A 19,762-nucleotide genomic window follows, 5' to 3' on the forward strand; every position below is an offset into this window, starting at 1 on the left:
GAGACAAAAATATAAAAATAAAGCTTTTTACCAGAACACTGATCTAAACACACACACACACACACACACACACACACACACAGGGTGCATTATGAAGAGAAGAGAGAGTCAGAATCCCCAAAAAGCCCTTATTCTCTGAGTGGTCTGCAGACAGACAGACAGGCAGATTGAATGATTAACAAGAACCAGACCCAGACAAGTAGAAAAATGTAACCTTTACTTATTTACAGATTGTACAGAGGTACTGAGTGACAAGGTAGTATTTACAACACAACTAGTAGCTTAGAAACCCCTGAACTTATACATAAGTGAGATACAGAGCGGGGAGACCCAGAGGACTAAACCACCGACGCACACCATCCACCCAGGGGTCTGTGTGTGTGTGTGTGTGTGTGTGTGTGTGCGCGCACTCGGGACAAAATAAGAACTGTGCTGAGCCTGGGAACATTTCTTCCACGTGTTCCTCGTTGGCGGTCGGCGGTTAAGATTTGTGCAGGGCCCCCGAGAGTGTGACATGGTGCACTGACCAGGGTGGAGGGTGGAGCGTTGGTGCGTGCAGCCCCGCGGGTCATAACTCAGGGGGAGAACTCAGGCGTTGCAGCGAGAAAAAGGAACCACCAGAAACACGAGCACGTCATGCAATTTCCCCCCCCCCAAAAAAATCAACAACAAAAAAAAAATCTAACCAAAGGTTGGGTGTAAAAATCTGTGTGATGGTGGACAATACAAAACTCCGTCTGTCTTAACCACAACAGTACAGACGCAATGTGTGTGTGTGTGTGTGTGTGTGTGTGTGTGTTTTACATGAGTAAGAGCCAGGTCAAATGTTATGTGTGGGATGAAGGGAAGAGAGACCAGAAAAGTACACGCACACACACACACACACACACACACTCCGCAGACAGCATCTAAACACACATGTCATCCACTGTCTTATATAAATGCCTGCATGGTAAAACTCATGCTCGCACACTCTCTCTCTCTCTCTCTCTCTCTCTCTCTCACACACACACACACGCACACACACACACACACACACACACACACACACACTCAGAGGTGATGCAGCACAGACTCGTAGTGGAAGAGAACTCTGTGGGTGGGAGGGGGCTTGTATCAGCCACACCGGCTGGACTATCATTATTCATTGAGTGTGATTCAGATGAGAGAGCCAGCGACGTGTGGCCGGCGAGCGGATCCGATCGGGATCGTTAACTGGTCTGGTTAACTCAGCGGTGAGGACTGTACAGTGAGCTCCCGACCGACAACACACCAGAGGAAGAAGAAAAGAAAGAAAAAAAAAAAACGAAGTCACACAAGAATCTAAAAACATGCCTGTCGTTTTTTTTTCTCGTTTTTTTTTTTGAAAGAAGCAGAATCAAAAAAAAAGCCACGTTGTTTTTCCCCCAAAATGAATTCAATACTTAATACCATTCAAATCAAAACAAATCAAAAATCAGTTTCTAACATTTAAAACAAAGATTTTTTTCTCTGTACAGAAGTATAATATTGCAACCTGATATTGTGCATATAACTCACACACCACACCTGTAAAGAGATGACCAAGAGAGGGGCAGCGATCACCGTCCATCACCGGCGCATGTTTTCTTGTTGTGGTATTGTTTCACACTTGTCTTGCATTCTTGGCAGCCATATATATAGATATGCGTACGCGTGTGTGTGTGTGTGTGTGTGTGTGAAAGAGAAAACAGCGAATAGAAAGAAAGAGAATAGAGACAGATGCTCAGCTAATATGATATCAAGTCCCCTTTCCATCAAACTCCTTGTGCTCAAAAATCAATGCCCTTACTGAGTAGATTATGGATTTCTAGAACGCTCATACACATATAGCCAGCTTGTTGAGTGTGTGTGTGTGTGTTCCCTCTGTAAGCAGTCACTTTGTGAACTCTGCGTTGCCACGTGACTCTCTCTCTCTCTCTCTCTCTCTCTCTCTCTCTCTGCTGCTGAAACAAGCGTCAGTTAACCTGGCACTCATCCAGGAATATTAATTTGATGAGTAAAAATTGCAACAGTGATGCACTCAGCCTCTAAATTCTCCACAGAAACATTTAAAATGGGTCTCGGGGTCTTTTTCTTTTCTTTTTTTTTTGTTCAACATGGAAAGTCATTAGTAAAAAAAAAAAAAAAAAGTTAAAAAAAGTACTGTATCCTACGAGAGCCGTTTCTGTAGAATCGGAGGGATCCTTTACGGGGAAGTGATACTAAGGTGATTTCCAACAATATGCTGCGTATTTAAACAGCACGACTGAACGTGACTCTTCTCTGATACTCAATCTACTCTATAGAAAGACGCCGGGGGGGGAAGGAGCAAAACAAAAGAAAGAAAGAAAGAAAAGACAAAGGAGTATAGAGGAAACTAAGCAAAAAAAAATTTAATAAATAGTGAAGGAAGAAGGATGAGCACAGTAAAGGTTGTTCCTTTTTAAAGAGGAGAGAGATTTAGCCGGTGTTGTGTATACTGTATTATCTGTACCCATTATCTAACACTGTAAAACTTCTGATGGCACGATGGAGACTCACAGGACGGTGCCCTCCGCGGTTCCCCTCAATACCCCCCTCACGTCAAAGAGAAAAAATAAGAGAGAAAAAGGAAAAACATCGATTCAGCGAATGACTGAGAATATTCATATCTGCCAGTATAAAAGTGTTTTTTGGTCAAACGTCTGTGTTGGGTGGCAGGGTATAAAATCTACAAAGTGCACAAATAGAAGCTATCCCATAGCCTCGACACACACACACACCCACCCTAAACTACTATCTTAGACTACTGTGTATGTGCATGTGTGTGTGTATGTGCATATATATGTGTGTGTGTGTGTGTGTGTGCAAGTGTGTGCACATATGACCCTGTATAGGAGTTTGACTGTAACACAGGGCAGTAGGAAGCATGCAGTATGACCTGAAGGCTAGAGCTAAGAGAGGAAGCAAGGATACTGTACCGTGTTGTCTCTAGATCTAGAAACACTAGAACACACCCTCTCATCCTGAGAGGCGTTGTTTACCGGCGGCCACTTTTTTGGTCCACTTTTTGGAATGTTCCTTTAACTGACATCAACGAAAACAAACAGTCGTTGGTTGTTTTTGTTTTTTTTTAAAACTTCCCCCCCAAAAAACAGACACAGTGTGTGTGTGTGTGTGTGTGTGTTTGTACATCTGCGGGGACACACTCGGACCTGTGTCCCGACCGGCCGCCCCGCCCGCCTCCCAGTCTAGTCTATTACACAGATTAGTAATCTCCGTTCGAGTGGCGGGTTACTCTAGTGTAGGTCACTACTCTTGAGGCCATGCTGGCAGTGCAGTGTGGAGGCCCAGACAACGTACGGCTCGACTGTGGAAGTCATAGTGCAACAGGAGCGTCCTGGAGAGGGGGGCGGGTGTGTTTAGGTGAAACGTGTGTGTGTGTGTGTGTGTCTGTCTATGTGTGTGTGTGTGTTCTCAAAAAGAAAGGGCTTTCCTGTGTCCCTTTCCTTCTCCGAGAGGCTGGTGTGAGAGGACGGGACGGGGTTCGGCTCTTCTTCCAAACACTCCGCCGTCGCCTCCTCCGTCAGATCCCACCGCTGCTGGTAAGACTCTGTGTCCCTCTTATTCCGCCAGGTTTCCGTCTTGTCAGACGTACTGTCGGTTTTTCGCCTCGTTGCCCACAGCTTAAGGCTACCGCGCACACTGACACTCGCACACACACACACACACACACACACACACACACACTCTTCATCTTGTTCTGTGCCTCCAGGTGTCCCTGTGGCCACAGCCCTGCCGTGCGGAGGCTGTGATAAAGAAACAGTGATTTATTTACTCAGCATCACCATTGACCTTTTTAGTCTAGAGCAGCACCTCACCGTCTTTCACCTGTGTGTGTATGTGTGTTTTTGTATATGTGCTTAGAATCAGAGCTGCCCGGTCCAATCACACACACACACACACACACACACACACACACACACACACACACACACACACACACCTCTTTCTTTCTTGCATGCGTGTGTCAGTGAGAGTACGTGTGCTGTGTGAGGCCCTCAGACGTCCGACTCGATGCTGGGCATGCGGCGATAGAGCCGGGGCCGGTTGCCGCCGGCGCTGGAGGCTCGCGGCGCTGTCACATAACTCATTGGCTGAGAGGCAGCAGGTGGGACCATGTAAGCCACCACAGGGGGCTCCTGCTGAGGGTAGAACACTTGTTGGTCAATATGGCCGCCATACTGGTTGATGTGATGGCTGCCGTGGTTACCGAGGGTAAGCGACAGCGGCATTCGTTGCTTATAGAGCTCGTGGGCAGAGCTTCTCTGTGGCAGGCGCGTGACAGCCTGGGAGGCGGGCTCCCGCTGCGTGGTGCCGGGGGCCGACTGCAGGAAAGGGTTGTGAGAGGGCCGGTCGGGGAAGAGACTCTTTGAGCGCCGGGGGAGGGGCAGTGGGGCGTCCAGACTGTGGTGGTGGGAGGGTGACGGAGAGGGGGGGCTGCGGCTGCTGAACGGACGATCGGAGCGCATCGTGAGGACATTAGCGTAGGCCCCCTCGTCCAGTGTCATCTCCCGCTCCCGCTCCCTATCTCTGTCGGGCAGGCTCAGCCCCCGCAGGTGGGCGTGCGACTGCCGCTCGGGAACGCTGTCTGGAAGCATGTTCTCATAGGAGTGCTGGCGACTCAGCTGGAGGTGCTGCGCCGACGAGGAGGTCGGGAGGGGAGACGGAGAGGGCGAGGAGGGCTCAAAGTGGCTGACGAGCCCGTCCCCCTCGCCCACCAGGCCCAGCTCGCTCTGGGGCAGGTAGTGTGTAAACATGTCCCCGCCGTGCGGGTGAGTGTGCGCGTGGGCGTAGTGCGAGTGCAGGTGGTCTTCGCTGATGTCGTACAGGTTCCCCAGGTGGGCGCAGGCGTCGCAGCGAGCCTGCGGCGAGCGAACGGTGTAGAGGCCCGAGTAGCCGCTCAGCTTGGTCAGGCAGGAGCGACAGTGACCGGGCCGGATGCCCTGCGTCCCCTGGCCTGAACCCGGAGCCTCGAATGAGCCTCCGCCCTTGTCCTTCACACTGGAGGGGGAGAAGATGAGAAGGGTTATACGCTGTGAAAGGAAAAGAGAAAAAGTAGCTGAAACTTGCTCTGCTAATGCGTATTTTTTGTGCTGAGTGTGCTACCTGCTGTGTGTGTAAGTGCTGTACTTCTTGTCCTTCAGCGAGTGCAGGTCGGCCTCGGCGCTGTGACTGTGATGCAGCAGGCTGGCGCTCAGCTGCAGAATCGGCGCGTCCGCCTGGTGGGAGAGTGTGTGAGTGACTGAGTATGTGCTGTCGGGTGGAAACAGGTCAGGGGGGTAACTGTGGTCGTCGCCTCCCCCCTGGCTGTCTCGCTGGTAGGTGGGAGCCGATTGGAGACTGCCCTGGTCAGAGTCGATGGAGTAGATCTTGGATCCTCCGCCGCCACCTCCCCCCCCCCTCTTCCTCAGCTGATTGACGGGCTTGAATCCGCCCCGCGCCGCCATGGAGTCGGAATCCTTGTGCGACTGCGGCCGGCTGGAGCACTCGGAGATGTCCGAGTGCGGCGGCTCCTCCGGCAGGTAGCGCTGGCTCTTCATCGGCGGAGGTCCAGCTCCGGATGCCGGGGTGGGGCCGGGGCTCGTGCCGGGAGACGTGACAGTGGGCTGCGTCTTCAGTGTCTCGACGCTCTTCTTCCACAGCGCTCGGGGCTTCGACGCGGGGGCGGCCGGCCCCGCCAGGCGGGCCTTCCCGTTGTCGTTGGTGATGGACAGCTGAGGCTTGTCGGGGCTGGCCTGGTGCGCGGGGGCTTTTTGTTGCACGGGAAACGGCGCGGCGTTGTTGAGGAGGTTTTTGTGTCGCCCGGACAATGACAGGAAACCCTGCGGACCGGCGGCGTTGCTATAGAGACCAGGACCCTTCGGAGGCAGACTATGGAGCGAGTTACCTAGGAGACGAGGAGAGATGCACCTCAGACAGCAGATACAGTAGATGGATGCTCAGCCAGTTAGCTGATACATTATCTAATACCCTGGCATGCTGTGCATCACCTAATGTGTTTTGTGATCGTTGGGGCGAGCTGGCGCATGACAGTCAACGTGATTACAGTCTGGAGTCACCTTTACTCATACATACACAGACTGTACTGTATAGAAAAGGTGACCCCTGTACGTGTTCGGAATCTCATCGCAGGATGAATCCACAATTTGTATATTAAATGTTCTGTCAATTAAAGAGTGTGTTAGTGTTCTGTGCGCCACAGCGTCGCAGTACCTTTCCCTGTCATCACATCCATGATGCTGGGCTGCACGAGAACCGTGTTGCGCTTGGGAGAAGACAGAGCCATGGACTTGGCCGACTTGAGCAGGTGCAGCATGTTGGCCTGAGGACTGAAGTCCAGCTCGGGAGCCTTCTTCTTCATGTCGATGTGAACGCCGTGGATACAGCTCCATATACCCTGAGAGGAGAGAGACAGAGAGATACAGAAGACTTTACTCTCGATAACTTCGGGAATGATAAAAAAAACCCCCAAGGAAACCAATTTTCTTTGGAAGGTAAATTAGGAGAGACTTCTGTATCTTCTCCTCCAGCGCGTTTACTGCAAACCTCAATCTCATTCTGTTTTTCTAATGTGGCAAGGGGAGATTATCGCCACTTCTTCTTTTGAGATAAACTGCTTTCAGAGGCACCTAGGAAATTAAATTTAGGTGATGATGTCACTGGAGGGGGCCTTTGAGTGCAAGGAGAGGTTCTTCCCAGAGCCACTTAACCTCCAGCGTCGCTGCTCTAGAGGCATGCACACACACACAGCCACATGGAGAGAAACACGCACACACACACACACACACACAGCCACATAGAGAGAAACACGCACACACACACACACACACACACAGCCACATGGAGAGAGAGACACAGACACGCACACACACACAGCCACATGGAGAGAAACACGCTCACACACACACACACACACAGCCACATGGAGAGAGAGACACAGACACGCACACACACACAGCCACATGGAGAGAAACACGCACACACACACACACACAGCCACATGGAGAGAGAGACACAGACACGCACACACACACACACACACAGAGCCACATAGAGAGACACGCACACACACACACACTCACGCACACACACAGCCACATAAAGAGAGACACGCACACACACACACACACACACACACAGCCACATAGAGAGAGACACGCACGCACACACACACACGCACACACGCACAGCCACATAGAGAGAGACACGCACGTACACACACACGCACACACACACACACACACACACACACACGTCAAACTCTTTTTGTAAAACACTTAATGTGTGAAATGCTGCCCGTCTGGAATAAAAGCCCTGCCTAGCACAGAGACATGACATATGAATAATGAAAGAACGGCCTGTCTGGGTGTGCCCAGTTCTGCATTGCGTGCGTATGTTTAGGTGTGTGTGTGAGCGTGCGCGCGCGTGTATTTGTCGATCTCTCTGCGAGTGTGTGGTCAAGCCAGTCCCGACGCACTGCACCTGAATGCGTGGAACCATTTCTAACTAAAACCAGACTTGTGTCGGTGGGTGAGAGAGAGAAAGAGAGAGCTGTGTGTGTGTGTGTGTGTGTGTGTGTGTGTAAGTGTGTGTCCTCGATTGCATCCTCTTCGCTGCTTGAGTCCTGCCCCCCCCCCCCTGCCCCCCTTGTCCTCTTTTATCACACACATACAGCACAATACACAGATTCCTTCTGAGTCTTTACATTAACTTCTGTGTGTGTTGTGCAGATACACACATACCGTTCACAGATGGCCACAGATTTTCAACATCGACTGCTTTGTTTGAGATGCCGTTTTTTTGCACGCAGCGAGACGGCAACAGAGTTACTGCTTTTGTAATTTGCCGCGTGATGTTTGAATTGATGTTATTAAACACCACAAAGGCGTCGCCGACTCTCCGGTATGTAACCACGTTAAAACCATTTGAAAAACATTGTTTAGTTTTGTTTCTCTTGCTGAGTCTCTGTGTGTTCAGCTCACTTCCTCTTCATCTCACTCTTTATTTATTTTTTTAAGAGTAGTCTGCAAGTCGGCGTCACTGTTTGAACGTCAATAACATACGATATCCCAAGGTGGCCCTGGGAGCTCAACGCACTGCGACTTGAAATTAAAACACAGAACACACACAACGCAACCAAGTGGACAAATGCGCCTGCAAGTTCTCACAAAACAACCAAACATAGAAACGAGTGGCAAAAACACAAAGCACAACCAAATAAACCCAATGCACGCAAACACTTGGAACGCCACCAAAAGGACGAGCCAAACACAAAAGTGACCCCATCACAACGTTCAGCGAGGTTACACATCGACCAGGGAGCATGTCCCAGCTGGTATCAACACTTTTTGACGTGTGTCCTGGAAAACGTTTTTTTTGTCAGTTGCGTCTGTCGTGTGTATTTGCAGGACATTGGTCGCGTTGTGAGTTGTAGTTGCAGCGCGCGTCGTGTCCAACGTGATGAAGACGTCCTCGCGCGCGTTCTCTTGCAGCCCGCGGTAACATTTCCATTCACTGTCCTGATATTGGTATTGCAAGCAACCAGTGATTTCCTACAGTCTCAAACTCCATCCTGTGCACTGGCGGTTGCACTCGCGCGGAATGCGTTTGATCACTGGAGTTCAACACGGCCAGTTCAACCTGCGACACCTGAGAGTACTGTATAGGAGGCAAAAGGGGCAAAGAGGTTTTTCCCCAGGAACCAAACCTGCACCCTTATGGAGTTATTTTACTATCTTTATTCGAGAGCGTGCTCTTTCGGTTTCGAGCGCATTACTTAGTGATTTCCCGTTCAGACTTGTCCTTCTTTCCTTCAAACTCTGCCCTCGCACTCGAATAGCTCCTTCCCGTGCTCAAATAGTTTCCTCATGCATTCACATTTATTCTGCTTCTGCTCACACTGTATGTATATTTCGCTTGCGCGCAAATATATTGTGGCTCGCACTTTGATACGTTGCTGCTCGCACAGGTTTCCTGCTCCCGGCTTCAGCTCTTCTCCTCGCACTCGCGCTCGAGTCGTCTGCTTGCGGATTTCTGCTGCGCGCTTGGATTTCCTGTTTTCACAACCCCTCTTAAAAATCCTCAACCAATAGGACGCCAGGTGTAGTGTTGACCAACGAAATGATCGCTGTCCCCCTGCGGATGCGTTCGCTTTCTTCTTAGAGCGTCCCGTACGGGCGGTTACTCTCCAACCCGGTTCGCCCACTCCGCCCCCCCCCCCCCCCCCGGTTAAGAAAATGACATCGCCTTCTTGGCTGGCCAACATGGACCATCAAAGTCAAGGACCTCACGTTAGTGCATACACCCTCGGCTGTGAAAATGATGCTACGGCTCCTGGGAAAAAGGTTCCTGCAGTTTCCCCTCACCCTGCTGATAGTGAAGAGCAGACCGGGCCGTCCAGTGCAGACGCCGGTGAAGCAGTATCTCAGCCTCCAGTAGAAAAGGTGCTCGGAGATGAAGGTGAGGATGGAGAGGCCCATGGCCGTGGCCAGCATGTAGAAGACCCCGGCCATGTTGTCCACGTCCAGCTGGCTGGACATCACCTCGTTCTTCTCGCTGTGGCAGATCCCGGTCAGCCACTGGGCCTCCAGCTCCTCCATCTCACCTGTCGGGAAGGTAGAGAGGGAGAGAAACAAAAAAAGGCAAAGTGAAGCGGTTAAAGGCGGCAGGAGAAGATAGAAGTGGGGAACAAGGTCAGGGGATTGAAGGAGGGAGACAGAAAATGGGAAGTGGAGAGAATACGAGGTGTGGTGGGGAAAAAAAACACGGTGTATCATTACGAGGGGAAGATGGAGAGGAGACGGGAAGCGGGGGGAGAGGTGAAGTGGTAAATATCTCGTAATGGAAAGGAGACGGGAGGTGGAGGGAGAGAAGGGGGCTGGAGGAGGAGGGGGAAGAATTGATAGTGATGGAGTGATAAGGGAAGATGGGAGGAATTATTATCAGATTGAGTGTATCTGAGCGTGTGTGTGTGTGTGTGTGTGTGTGCGCGCGCGCGCGCCGGTGTTTGCCCTGAATGAAAAAGGCCGGGTGCGAAGCGCTTTAGTGGTTTCAGCAGTTTGATTTCTGTCTGGCTCATTCTCTTTCTTCCATTCGCACCATCTCACAGCTTATTATACAGAACAATCTGGAGGAGTAAACATAAAAGGACACGGTGGACACACGCGCGCACGCGCACACACACACAAGGAGTAATGATGATGAAACGGTGTGTTAAGACTCGCCACTGATAGCTTTTCTGACAGAGGGAGGGGGGGGGGGGAGAGTTGTGGGAGGAGGGAGAACTGAGCAATGGCACAGTTGTAAGAAGAATCTCAAACTTCAGTGCAGTGCGATCGAGAGAAATCAGAATTCGGATTTTTTTTGGTCCGAGGGCCTCACCGTCTCCTATGATGCCCAGAATGGCCAGATCGACCAGCCGCTTCCAGTAGGAGCCTTTCTGCAGGGCGATGCCATAGCCAGTGGTGGCAAAGATGTAGCCGCTGCCGATGGTCACGAGCTTACAGCCGTCGTCTCTGCCGGCCATGTAGTTCAACACGGCGGCGTCGTAGATGAAAGCGTCCAGCTTTCTGTGAGACGAGAGCCACACACACACACACACACACACACTCGGGGTTTAATACCATCAGCGGCTCCCAGGATCAAAGGACTTTGTGAAAATTATTACCATGAAAGGACAAAGAAGGATTTTAAAAAACAAACAAAAAAACCACTCTGTACTTTTTCATTTTAATTGTAGAAATTCTGGATTGCAAATTGCAAAACGGCACGAGATGAGAAAACCTGCTCAAAACCAACAAGACAAACACAACCCATGTGTTGACAGCTCACCAGCAGAGTTAGATGAGAAGATCAATATCGCTCTGACAACTCACAGTTAAACATGAAGCGACAACGGAGACTCCGTAACGCAACTGTCTCTGAGCAGCCACTTCATCTTTTAATTTCATTTTATACTTTATACTACTTCAAACAATTGATATTTTTACTACTTACTGAGCTTCATTGGTGCACATTTAGCAAACAATCGATCTTCTCATCTAACTCTCAGCAAGGAAGCCAATGAGCACTTTTCCCAGGTTGTTTTATCCATTTATTTCTGACTTTTCTTTTCAATTTCTTCCTGTTTTCTTTAAGCCTCCAAAAAACGTGAAGGCTTTACCATCATATAGATGGAAATACACTACTAGGGCACCAGAAATTATGATGTCATATTGTAAATTGTTTCGTCTTCCATGATTCCTGGGATCTGTATAGCTCATGGCTCTTTTACACATCGTTATGATACATTATTCTAAACAGTTATATATTTGTTTATTAAAGAAAAGGGTGCTTCATGTAATTGAATCATATCTCCCTGTGTTCGTGTTATGTCCTCAATTGATGGTGAAAGACGGCTGCGTGGCGTCTGAGTCACCAGGCTTCAGTGCTGAGGAGCGCAACATTGAAACTTCTCCAGTGACCCAGTGGAGTGACTGCGAGCGTCTTCCTCAGATCCACTCGGACGGAGTGCCCCGCAACGCTTCTGGTTTTCTTGGAGCTGAATTTCCTTGATGCAAATGAGATGTGGACTCGGGCCACGCGGCTCCAGAGCACTCTGCAGTGTGTGCTGCGCGCTGCGAGGGGCGAATGTTCGAGCGCCGAGGACGTCTTTGTTCCGGCGGAGCTGCACTCTCGTTCTCGGAGGGGTTTTTTTTTGGGGTCATTATTCTGGTGTGACAGGGTGAATTCAAAACCAATCCCCCTTACGCAGGCCTGATATATCTGAGCTCAGCAGAAACACAAGTTTGATGTACGACTCTTGACCAAACACAATGTGCCCGGGGGCCTGATGGAATCGGCCCGTGCAACAGCAGAACCCTGTTTTAAAGCTTCATTACGAGCAGGAATAACTGCTTTATATAACACAGCGGCTACGCCCCTGTTGCTAAAACAACCCCCCTCTCGGCCCCTAGATGTGTATGCTTGATTATGAAAAACTTTGAATTACCCTTCTCACCAAAGGGCATTTGTTAAATGAACACACGGAGTATCTGTCGTTGCAATAGTTTGAATTCTGTTCACGCGCAGGCTCATATTCTTACACAGCTTCTGAAAACCCTTCTATTGTAGATCCACCAACAGTGTATGAAGTAGAGTTGCAACTAAAGATTATTTTTTCATAATCGATTCATCTGACGATTATTTCCTCGATTGAGCAATTCATTGTTTGGGGAAATGGTGCTAAATGTCGATGGTGTTTCTCAAACTTCAAGACGATGTTTTGTTTCGTCCACACACCAAAGATCTTCAGTTCACTGGCGCAGAGGAGCAAAGAAACCAGAAAATATTCACATTTAAGAAGCTGAAATCAGAGAATTTAGACTCTTTTCTCCATTGAACCGATCTTGAACCGATCTATCGATTACAAAAGGAGTTGGCGATTCACTTAGTAGCGATTACGAACCGATCAATCGATGAACTGTCGCAGCTTTTTGCAGCTTTTACATTTCATTTTATCAACGGCAAAAATTCACAGAAGAATGTCAATTAAACACAACTACAGCTTTGACGTGTATAAACACAGAGTCGACGCAATGAGGTATGAATGCGATGTGCAGTATCAATAAGGTAATTGCAGAAAAGGGGTAAAAAAAAAAAAAAAGCGCAAAATTATGTTTATAGAAAATACGCTAAACGTCACAGCAATACACAACCACTGAAGGAAGAGAAGCTCTGCAGCCGTGCTTCAATTACTGTGTGTTAAGGACGGAGAGGAACGCTAGAAAAACAACAACAACCCCAGAACAAATTACACTCTCTCTGTTTTGGCAGCTCCTGTTTTCCCCCGGCAGCAACACGACTGTATAATGAGCACTCGCAGACAGCATCTGTATTTCACCGTCAGTGACAGAAACACTCAGCGCAGTTTTTTCTGCAGCATCTTAGCATGAGCTAGTCCCGGGCCCCAAGGGGCCCAGATTTTTCTGTCTGACGCAATGTGTGTGTGTGTGTTTGCTTCCACATGTTGTTAAGCGCACGACGCTGTCTGCGAACAGGATGACTCTCTCAGGGGTGATACATCTCGACGTGATGTGAGTTTTTTTTTACAGTACCCGGTCTTGAGGCTGACCAGCGCGTCCACGACGCCCGTCTGATGGTATTTGGTCATGTACTGGTGCATGTCCGGGTAGTTCTTCCTGATGTTGCGCTCGGTGCTGCCGTTCGGAACGGTGCCGAAGCGGAAAGGAGGGGAGTAGGAGTACGGACTCTGGAACTGAGGGGGGAGAAAGAGAGGGGGGGGAAGAGAAGACTGTTAAAAGAGGAAAAGATAGAACAATAACACTGAAAACAATGAGACTCAAAGACAAAGAGAAGGAAAGGAAAGTATCAGAGGGGTCTTTATATATCCCACTCAGGGAATGTTACTCATTTCATATTGTCATAATGTCATTTTAAGGGCCCGACCGATATTATCGGCCAACTGACTTGAGCCTTTAAATGTGCATCTATGTTTACATTTCATGTAAAATAAACGTTTGTTATAAGTTCTATGTATTTGGTTATACTTATTTGTATTTTGGTTTTATACTGTTATTTATGATAAAGCTCATCACACATCTTTGTCATAGAGGTTTTATAACGACATTTTAGGAATCATTGACAGATTAAAATATATATATATATCGGCCGATATATATTGGTGACGAAAATCTTGTACTCCCATATATCAATATCGGTCGGGCTCTAGTACATTCATTATGATGTCATCATGACATCATTACTACCATATGATGATGAACGATTGGTTAGTCTAAAGAGGCTGAAAGAAAAATATGCAAAAGGTAATGAATTACTATATTAATTTTCTGGCTTCAAAGTGACATCACGACGACGTCATTCCTACCAGATGATCCTGAATTATTTTTCCGATCCGTGTCTGCTTCAGCTCGTGTCTATTGTCTCATGCACGATCTCTAACTTGATTCATGACCTCACTTATCACATGACGGGGGAAACGTTTATGATCAATAGAAACTTGTCCCTCTATCCCTATGTTGTGTGGAGATATTTTGGGAAATGTGTTGTTTTTTTTTGTGGACCATATCTATTATTGGCCTTGGTTTTGACCGTTGACCAATCAGCTCCAAAAGTGAATGACCTGGAGATACCTTCCCACCAAGTTTGGTGAGAGTCCCTCCATGCAATTTTGAGTTATGTACGTATACACACACACACACACACACACACACACACGGGAGAACAATACCCTGCTTCCTGCTATAAGTAAAGAAAGACAACAAGTAGAAATAAAAGGAGTTGACGTGGACGGGGAGGAAGAAGAAGTCCCAGTAAAAGACTGAGCGGCAAATGTGAAAGTGAAGGAGAGACACGCAGGGTGAGGAGGGGGAGAGAGGAGGAAGAGAGGAGGAGGAAGAGTGACAAAAAGAGACGGAGGAGAGAGGGAGGAGGGAGTGGACTCATCAGTCATCATCATCGTGTGTCCAGTGAGGCGCGAGACTGGCCGGGGATCTGCTGACACCGCCAGCCTCTGAAAACCACACACTCGCTGCACAGATCACAGACGTGTGTTGGTGTTTGTATTTGTGTGTGTGTGTGTGTGTGTGTTGGGGCTGCTGTGCTCGCAGTGTTTGCGTGGTGACAGCTACGGCCAGAGGGTTCGGGCTGTTGAAGCTGTTGAAGCCCAGGGGTGCTCCCCGGAGCAAGAACAACCCGGACTGTGAACGCACTCAGTTTCTCCTCCCTGTGTGTGTGTGTGTGTGTGTGTGTGTGTGCGCGCACGTGTTAAAGCCCACCTTCTTGTCAGACAGCCCAGTGACTTGGTCCACGAACTCCTCCTGGATCATGAAGGCGGCCAGGTTGGCGGTGTAGGAGGCCAGGAAGATGACGGCGAAGAAGGCCCACACGGACACGATGAACTTGCTGGTGGTGCCCTTCGGGTTCTGCACGGGCACCGAGTTGTTGAACACCAGACCCCACAGCAGCCACACGGCCTTACCGATGGTGAACGAGGGACCGTGTGGGTCTGAGAGAGAGAGAGAGAGAGAGTGTTGAAGAACCAGGAAAAGACCAAGGGAGGTAAAGTAGTATCAAACCTTAAACTCCAAAATGTTCAGCCACCATGTCATGTTGTAGCAATACAGCTGGAAAACATCCAAAATCTGGATCGACACATTATTAATAATGTGTAGATCCAGGGAGACGAAGGCCATTTGATTTTTTTAGCAGGTAAAATTGTTAAAAAAAAATGTGTGACAAAATCGCTGCTTTATTCTTTTATATGCTTTTTATATCATTTTTATTTTCTGCCTTCAGCTCGCAAATTTTGCAACAAGGACATCGGGCCTTCGCTCGGGTTTGGAGGATCGTGATCAATATCTGAAGAGAAAAAACAAATGTAGTCCGTAAATCACCGTCTTGCCGACTGATCTGATTTTCCACCTGCCCGGTACAAACAGACTAATATATTTATAAAAAAATAAAAAAGATTTAGACCTGCTACTTAGATGCATGGGCTCAATTTGGGCTCAATGTGATGTTCACAAATAAAAAAACTCTGCAGCTGTAAATCAACCCCTTGTAATCTAGTTTCTCGTGTCCATGCATGTGAAGAAAAATATTTGTATTTGTGGATAAAGGAAAAGAGGGAATTGCCAATAAAATGATTTCCGTGGTGACGTTCGTGCTGCTTACTTCAGCGTCACACACTCGGTGTGGGAACTTTGAGCGCTGCGTTTTCTCCCTGTGTATTTTCTGCCCCACAACTTTATTCACACAGTCAGTTCCAGTCTTTGTGCTACACTCAAACTGTTTCTGGCTCTGGAATCCATATTAACCCACAGACACGGGAAAAGACGGAAACAGCCGTATCGATCCCCTTATGTAACTCTCTCTGCCAGAAAATGAATAGTGTGACAACTGTTCCCGTCAAAGATGCACCGCTCTCCGGAAAGGTGAAACTGTTTGTCGAGGAAATATGCGGTTTGGAAAATTACACGGTTGGCATTTGTTGTTCAGTCAGTGTGTAAGAAGGAGGAATAAATATTACTGCTGCACTAAGACAGGCTCATCCGATATTCTGGGGGAACGCAACAATAATCCTCAATTCTCTGCCAGCGGGGCGGCTGCAGGGTTCTGATATTGATCGCGCTTCAGATTACAGCGTCGGCGACTTTGCTTTGGGACGGAGATTTGTTAATGCTCTGTAACGTTAACCTCACTGTCGAAAGTTAGAGTTTATAACAGGTCCCGTCTTTCGCTGCAGGGCATGTTTGGATTTGTGCTTCTTGCACTGGGGAGAAACGATTGGTGTGATATTCCCGACTGTGTGTGTGTGTGTGTGTGTGTGTGTGTGTGTGTGTGTGTGTGTGTGTGTGTGTGTGAGCATACCTTTGCCTTGGGCCAAGTTGCGGTTGAAGCCCAGCGGACTGACAAACTCAAAGAGGAAGACGGCGATGGCTGTGACGATGAGCAGCATCACAAACATCATCACCCAGACGGACGCGCTGAAGGGCTCTGAGAGGAAGGAGAGAGAAAGAGGGAGAGGAGAGAGGAGGGGAAGTTAAAAACCGAGCACATGACAAAAAGAGAAAGCAGGAGATACGTAAGAAGCGAGGTGCGGAGAAAGAAAGGCGAGACAGGCCCGAATAAAGGAGAAGAAGTGTGTAAAAAAAAAAATGAGAAGGATGAGGGAGAGACGAAGCAAGGAGAAGATGATAGAGAAGACATAGAGAGGCGGAGAGAGGGAGACAGATGGAGTGAGAGAGGAGGGGAGAGGAGAGGGGGAGTTAGTCACAGAGAGTTTGACGGGGCACATTTCCATATTTCTCATTATTCCCTTGGATGAGAGCTGAGAGAGGGAGAAGCCTGGAGCGGGGAGATGGTTGAGGAAGGGGAGGAGAGGGGAAAGAGGGAGAGCGATTTGAGTGATCTGATGTGCCGTGTTGTGGGCATGTGTATGTGATCTACTTGTGTGTGTGTGTGTGTGTGTGTGTGTGTGTGTGTGTGTGATCTGTCCATGTGTCGTCGTGAGTGCGAGTCCGCATGTGTCGGTGTGTAGCAGGGCAGGAGTTCACGGAGCAGGAGGACTTCCAGAGACACTGAACGCAACGTGTGTGTGTGTGTGTGTGTGTGTGTCACTCTACTGTATGTGTAAGTATGTGACTACCAGGGTTAGCCGACCCTGAGAGATTGTGCGCTGAGGTGCCTCTAATATGAGTGTGAGAGATACTGAACCGTCACTGATACCCTGGCCCAGGCTCAACACATATACATCACACACACACATACAATAGACTCACTCTCTCTCTCTCTCACACACACACACACACTCACACACACACACACACACACACACACGCACAGCTTTCAGCCCTTAACATACATGGAGCCAAAGCATATTCATTCTCCACACATCCCTGATTCAGTACGCAAACGCCCTAATATATTCGTGCAGCCTCCTCTTGCACACATGCAAACTGACACATGGCCTGATACACAGGGACCAACACACGCATGGTCCAATACACATCCCCCACCCCCCCCCGCTCCTCCCGCTCCCCGCATCGCTCCGGCGACAACACCAGACATTAGGCGAGCGCAGAGGAGCGCTTTTGTTTCTAGTCATCTGAACATGAAGGGGAAGGGAGGAGAGGAGGCAAGTATCAAGAAGACTGCTTTGTCTGAGCTGACTTTTCAAAAAAAAAAAACAGCTGGCCAGCTCCACTTCCTCCGCTCTGGTAGAAATATTAATGTGCTCAGGGTGTCGAGGCCCAGATAAAGTCAGAGTACAAGTGGAATTTGGCCAGTGTGTACTGTCTTGAATGAAATATTCCATTTTAAGTGCAGTGCAGTGCATGTAAGCACCTCGCCTTCAATTGCTGCTCGCTGGGGGACGGACGAAGAAAAACAGAGGAAAAAAAAAAGAAACGACGAGTTGACAAAGGACGAAAAAAGAAGGACAGATTCACCGAGGAAGGCAGAAGGGGAGACGGTGCCGTTGCTGCGAGACACCATGACACTGATGCCGGTCTCCACAAAGGGCACGGAGAAGTCAATGGCCTCGGACCTCTCCTCGTTGATGGTCAGCGAGCCGACCGCCATCACCGCCTTCTTGTACACCACCTGGAACAGACGGGGGCGACAGAGAGAGAGAGAGAGAGAGAGAGAGAGGACAACGGTCACGTTGGGCGCATGACTCACCATCACGCAACTCCGCCTTAGATACGTTGCTCCTCCCCCCCCCCCCCTCTTTCATTTGGGATGTGAAGTAACACAGTGGCTGAGCGTATGAGCGCTGAATGTCAGCCGTGGTTGGAGGGCATTTTCACCCATATCAGAGGGAAAGTAAAAATACAGCTGTCGCTTTCATCGCGCCACCATTTCCGGGAGTCTGGATGTTTTCGGACAGACGGAGATTCTGCTCTTGAAGCTGTCATTTTGAGTGCGGCAGTTAAAATGTGATGTTTCTGCACGATTAGTTGTCTAATGGCCTCCCGCGGTCTGCTCCCATAAACACCAGCACAATATATGGATCACATTGTCAGGTACCACTATCGGACCTTTTACGTTCCAGTTAACCATCTTTAAGGGATTTCACCGTGACGGCACTTAGCTTTAATTTAATCTGCGGCCGAATGAATCATTTCCAACAAAGATAAACGGCAACCGATCAACAAAGCCACGGTTTCCTGCCCCTGGTACTCAGTGTGTACTTCAGAGCCGCGATAAGAAATACCGTTGACCATATAAATTGCAGATATAAATGTATGAGTGTGATTTCATGATGACAAATAAGCTTTTATTGGTGAGTCATGAGCGATAGTGTCGGCAGACATAAACTGTTTCTACTCCCAGTTACAGACAGTAATGATGGCAACAAATCTCACACGTAAAAATTATCACAAGGTGTATTTAAAGATGTCTGAATCACCTGGACTGAGGTGACCCCTTTGCTTACAGTTGGATCACAGTTTGTAGGTTTAAGGATGAATCTGGCGATATTCCACATTTTGTAAGACAACAAATCTCATGAAGAGACCAAAAACTAACAGTGAATCTGATGTGAAGTTATTGTAAGTATTGTATCCAAAGCCTGAGAAGTCAATCGTCTGCTCTGCTATATGTGCTGTTTCACCCGAAACTTGCATTCCCGTCTCCGTCTGACCTACATATTATAAAATATTTGTGAAGATATGAAGCAAAATGTCAAGTTCTAAGATATGACTCAAAATATCACGTTCCGCAACGGTGAAAAATCCTCCCAAAATGTGATCACCTGTGTACCATGGCCGAGACCTGTCACTGACAACATTTTCAAGAAAATCCATCCATAGCTATTTGAGTAAATCCTGCTAACAGACAAACAAACAAACAAACAAATTGAAACCTCCAGCGTGACGTGTGGTCCTGCTTGCCTAAATACTCACTCGAACATCAAATTAGTTTAACTTCAACAAATCTATTTCTGTTTGAGCAACGTTTGCAAAAAAAAAAGGAAATTAGAAGAATTGAAAAAAATCGAAAACAATACACAGACGGGTGACCATGGAAGTGAGCGGAGAAACGGCATCACAATGCCCCCATTCACAGGGGTCACTGGATGGTTTGATGAGTATGAAAATGATATGAATCATAAGCTATGGCTTTTTCTGGCCTGGTGTGTTCGAGACGGCATCGACATAACACCAAATGAGTGGAAAGTCTTTTTGGAAGAATGGCG

The 19,762-nt window shown here is 48.4% G+C and overlaps 1 protein-coding gene across 1 annotated transcript in view; it reads right to left on the reverse strand.

The window, feature by feature from the left end:
* Nucleotides 1–200: 200 nt before the first annotated feature.
* Nucleotides 201–19,762, reverse strand: part of grin2ab (glutamate receptor, ionotropic, N-methyl D-aspartate 2A, b) — a 93,498-nt gene continuing 73,936 nt past the window's right edge. Inside the window, exons 12-20 of the mRNA XM_035637956.2 lie at nucleotides 18,012–18,165; nucleotides 16,432–16,557; nucleotides 14,838–15,067; nucleotides 13,137–13,297; nucleotides 10,423–10,610; nucleotides 9,408–9,646; nucleotides 6,256–6,439; nucleotides 5,149–5,929; nucleotides 201–5,043 (exon numbers count right to left, since the gene is read on the reverse strand). Coding sequence (XP_035493849.2) covers nucleotides 4,041–5,043; nucleotides 5,149–5,929; nucleotides 6,256–6,439; nucleotides 9,408–9,646; nucleotides 10,423–10,610; nucleotides 13,137–13,297; nucleotides 14,838–15,067; nucleotides 16,432–16,557; nucleotides 18,012–18,165 — 3,066 coding nt within the window. The 3' untranslated portion in view covers nucleotides 201–4,040. The remainder of the gene's footprint in view (nucleotides 5,044–5,148; nucleotides 5,930–6,255; nucleotides 6,440–9,407; nucleotides 9,647–10,422; nucleotides 10,611–13,136; nucleotides 13,298–14,837; nucleotides 15,068–16,431; nucleotides 16,558–18,011; nucleotides 18,166–19,762) is intronic.

The sequence above is a fragment of the Scophthalmus maximus genome, chromosome 8 (genome assembly GCF_022379125.1).
Source record: "Scophthalmus maximus strain ysfricsl-2021 chromosome 8, ASM2237912v1, whole genome shotgun sequence".
Taxonomy (NCBI): domain Eukaryota; kingdom Metazoa; phylum Chordata; class Actinopteri; order Pleuronectiformes; family Scophthalmidae; genus Scophthalmus; species Scophthalmus maximus.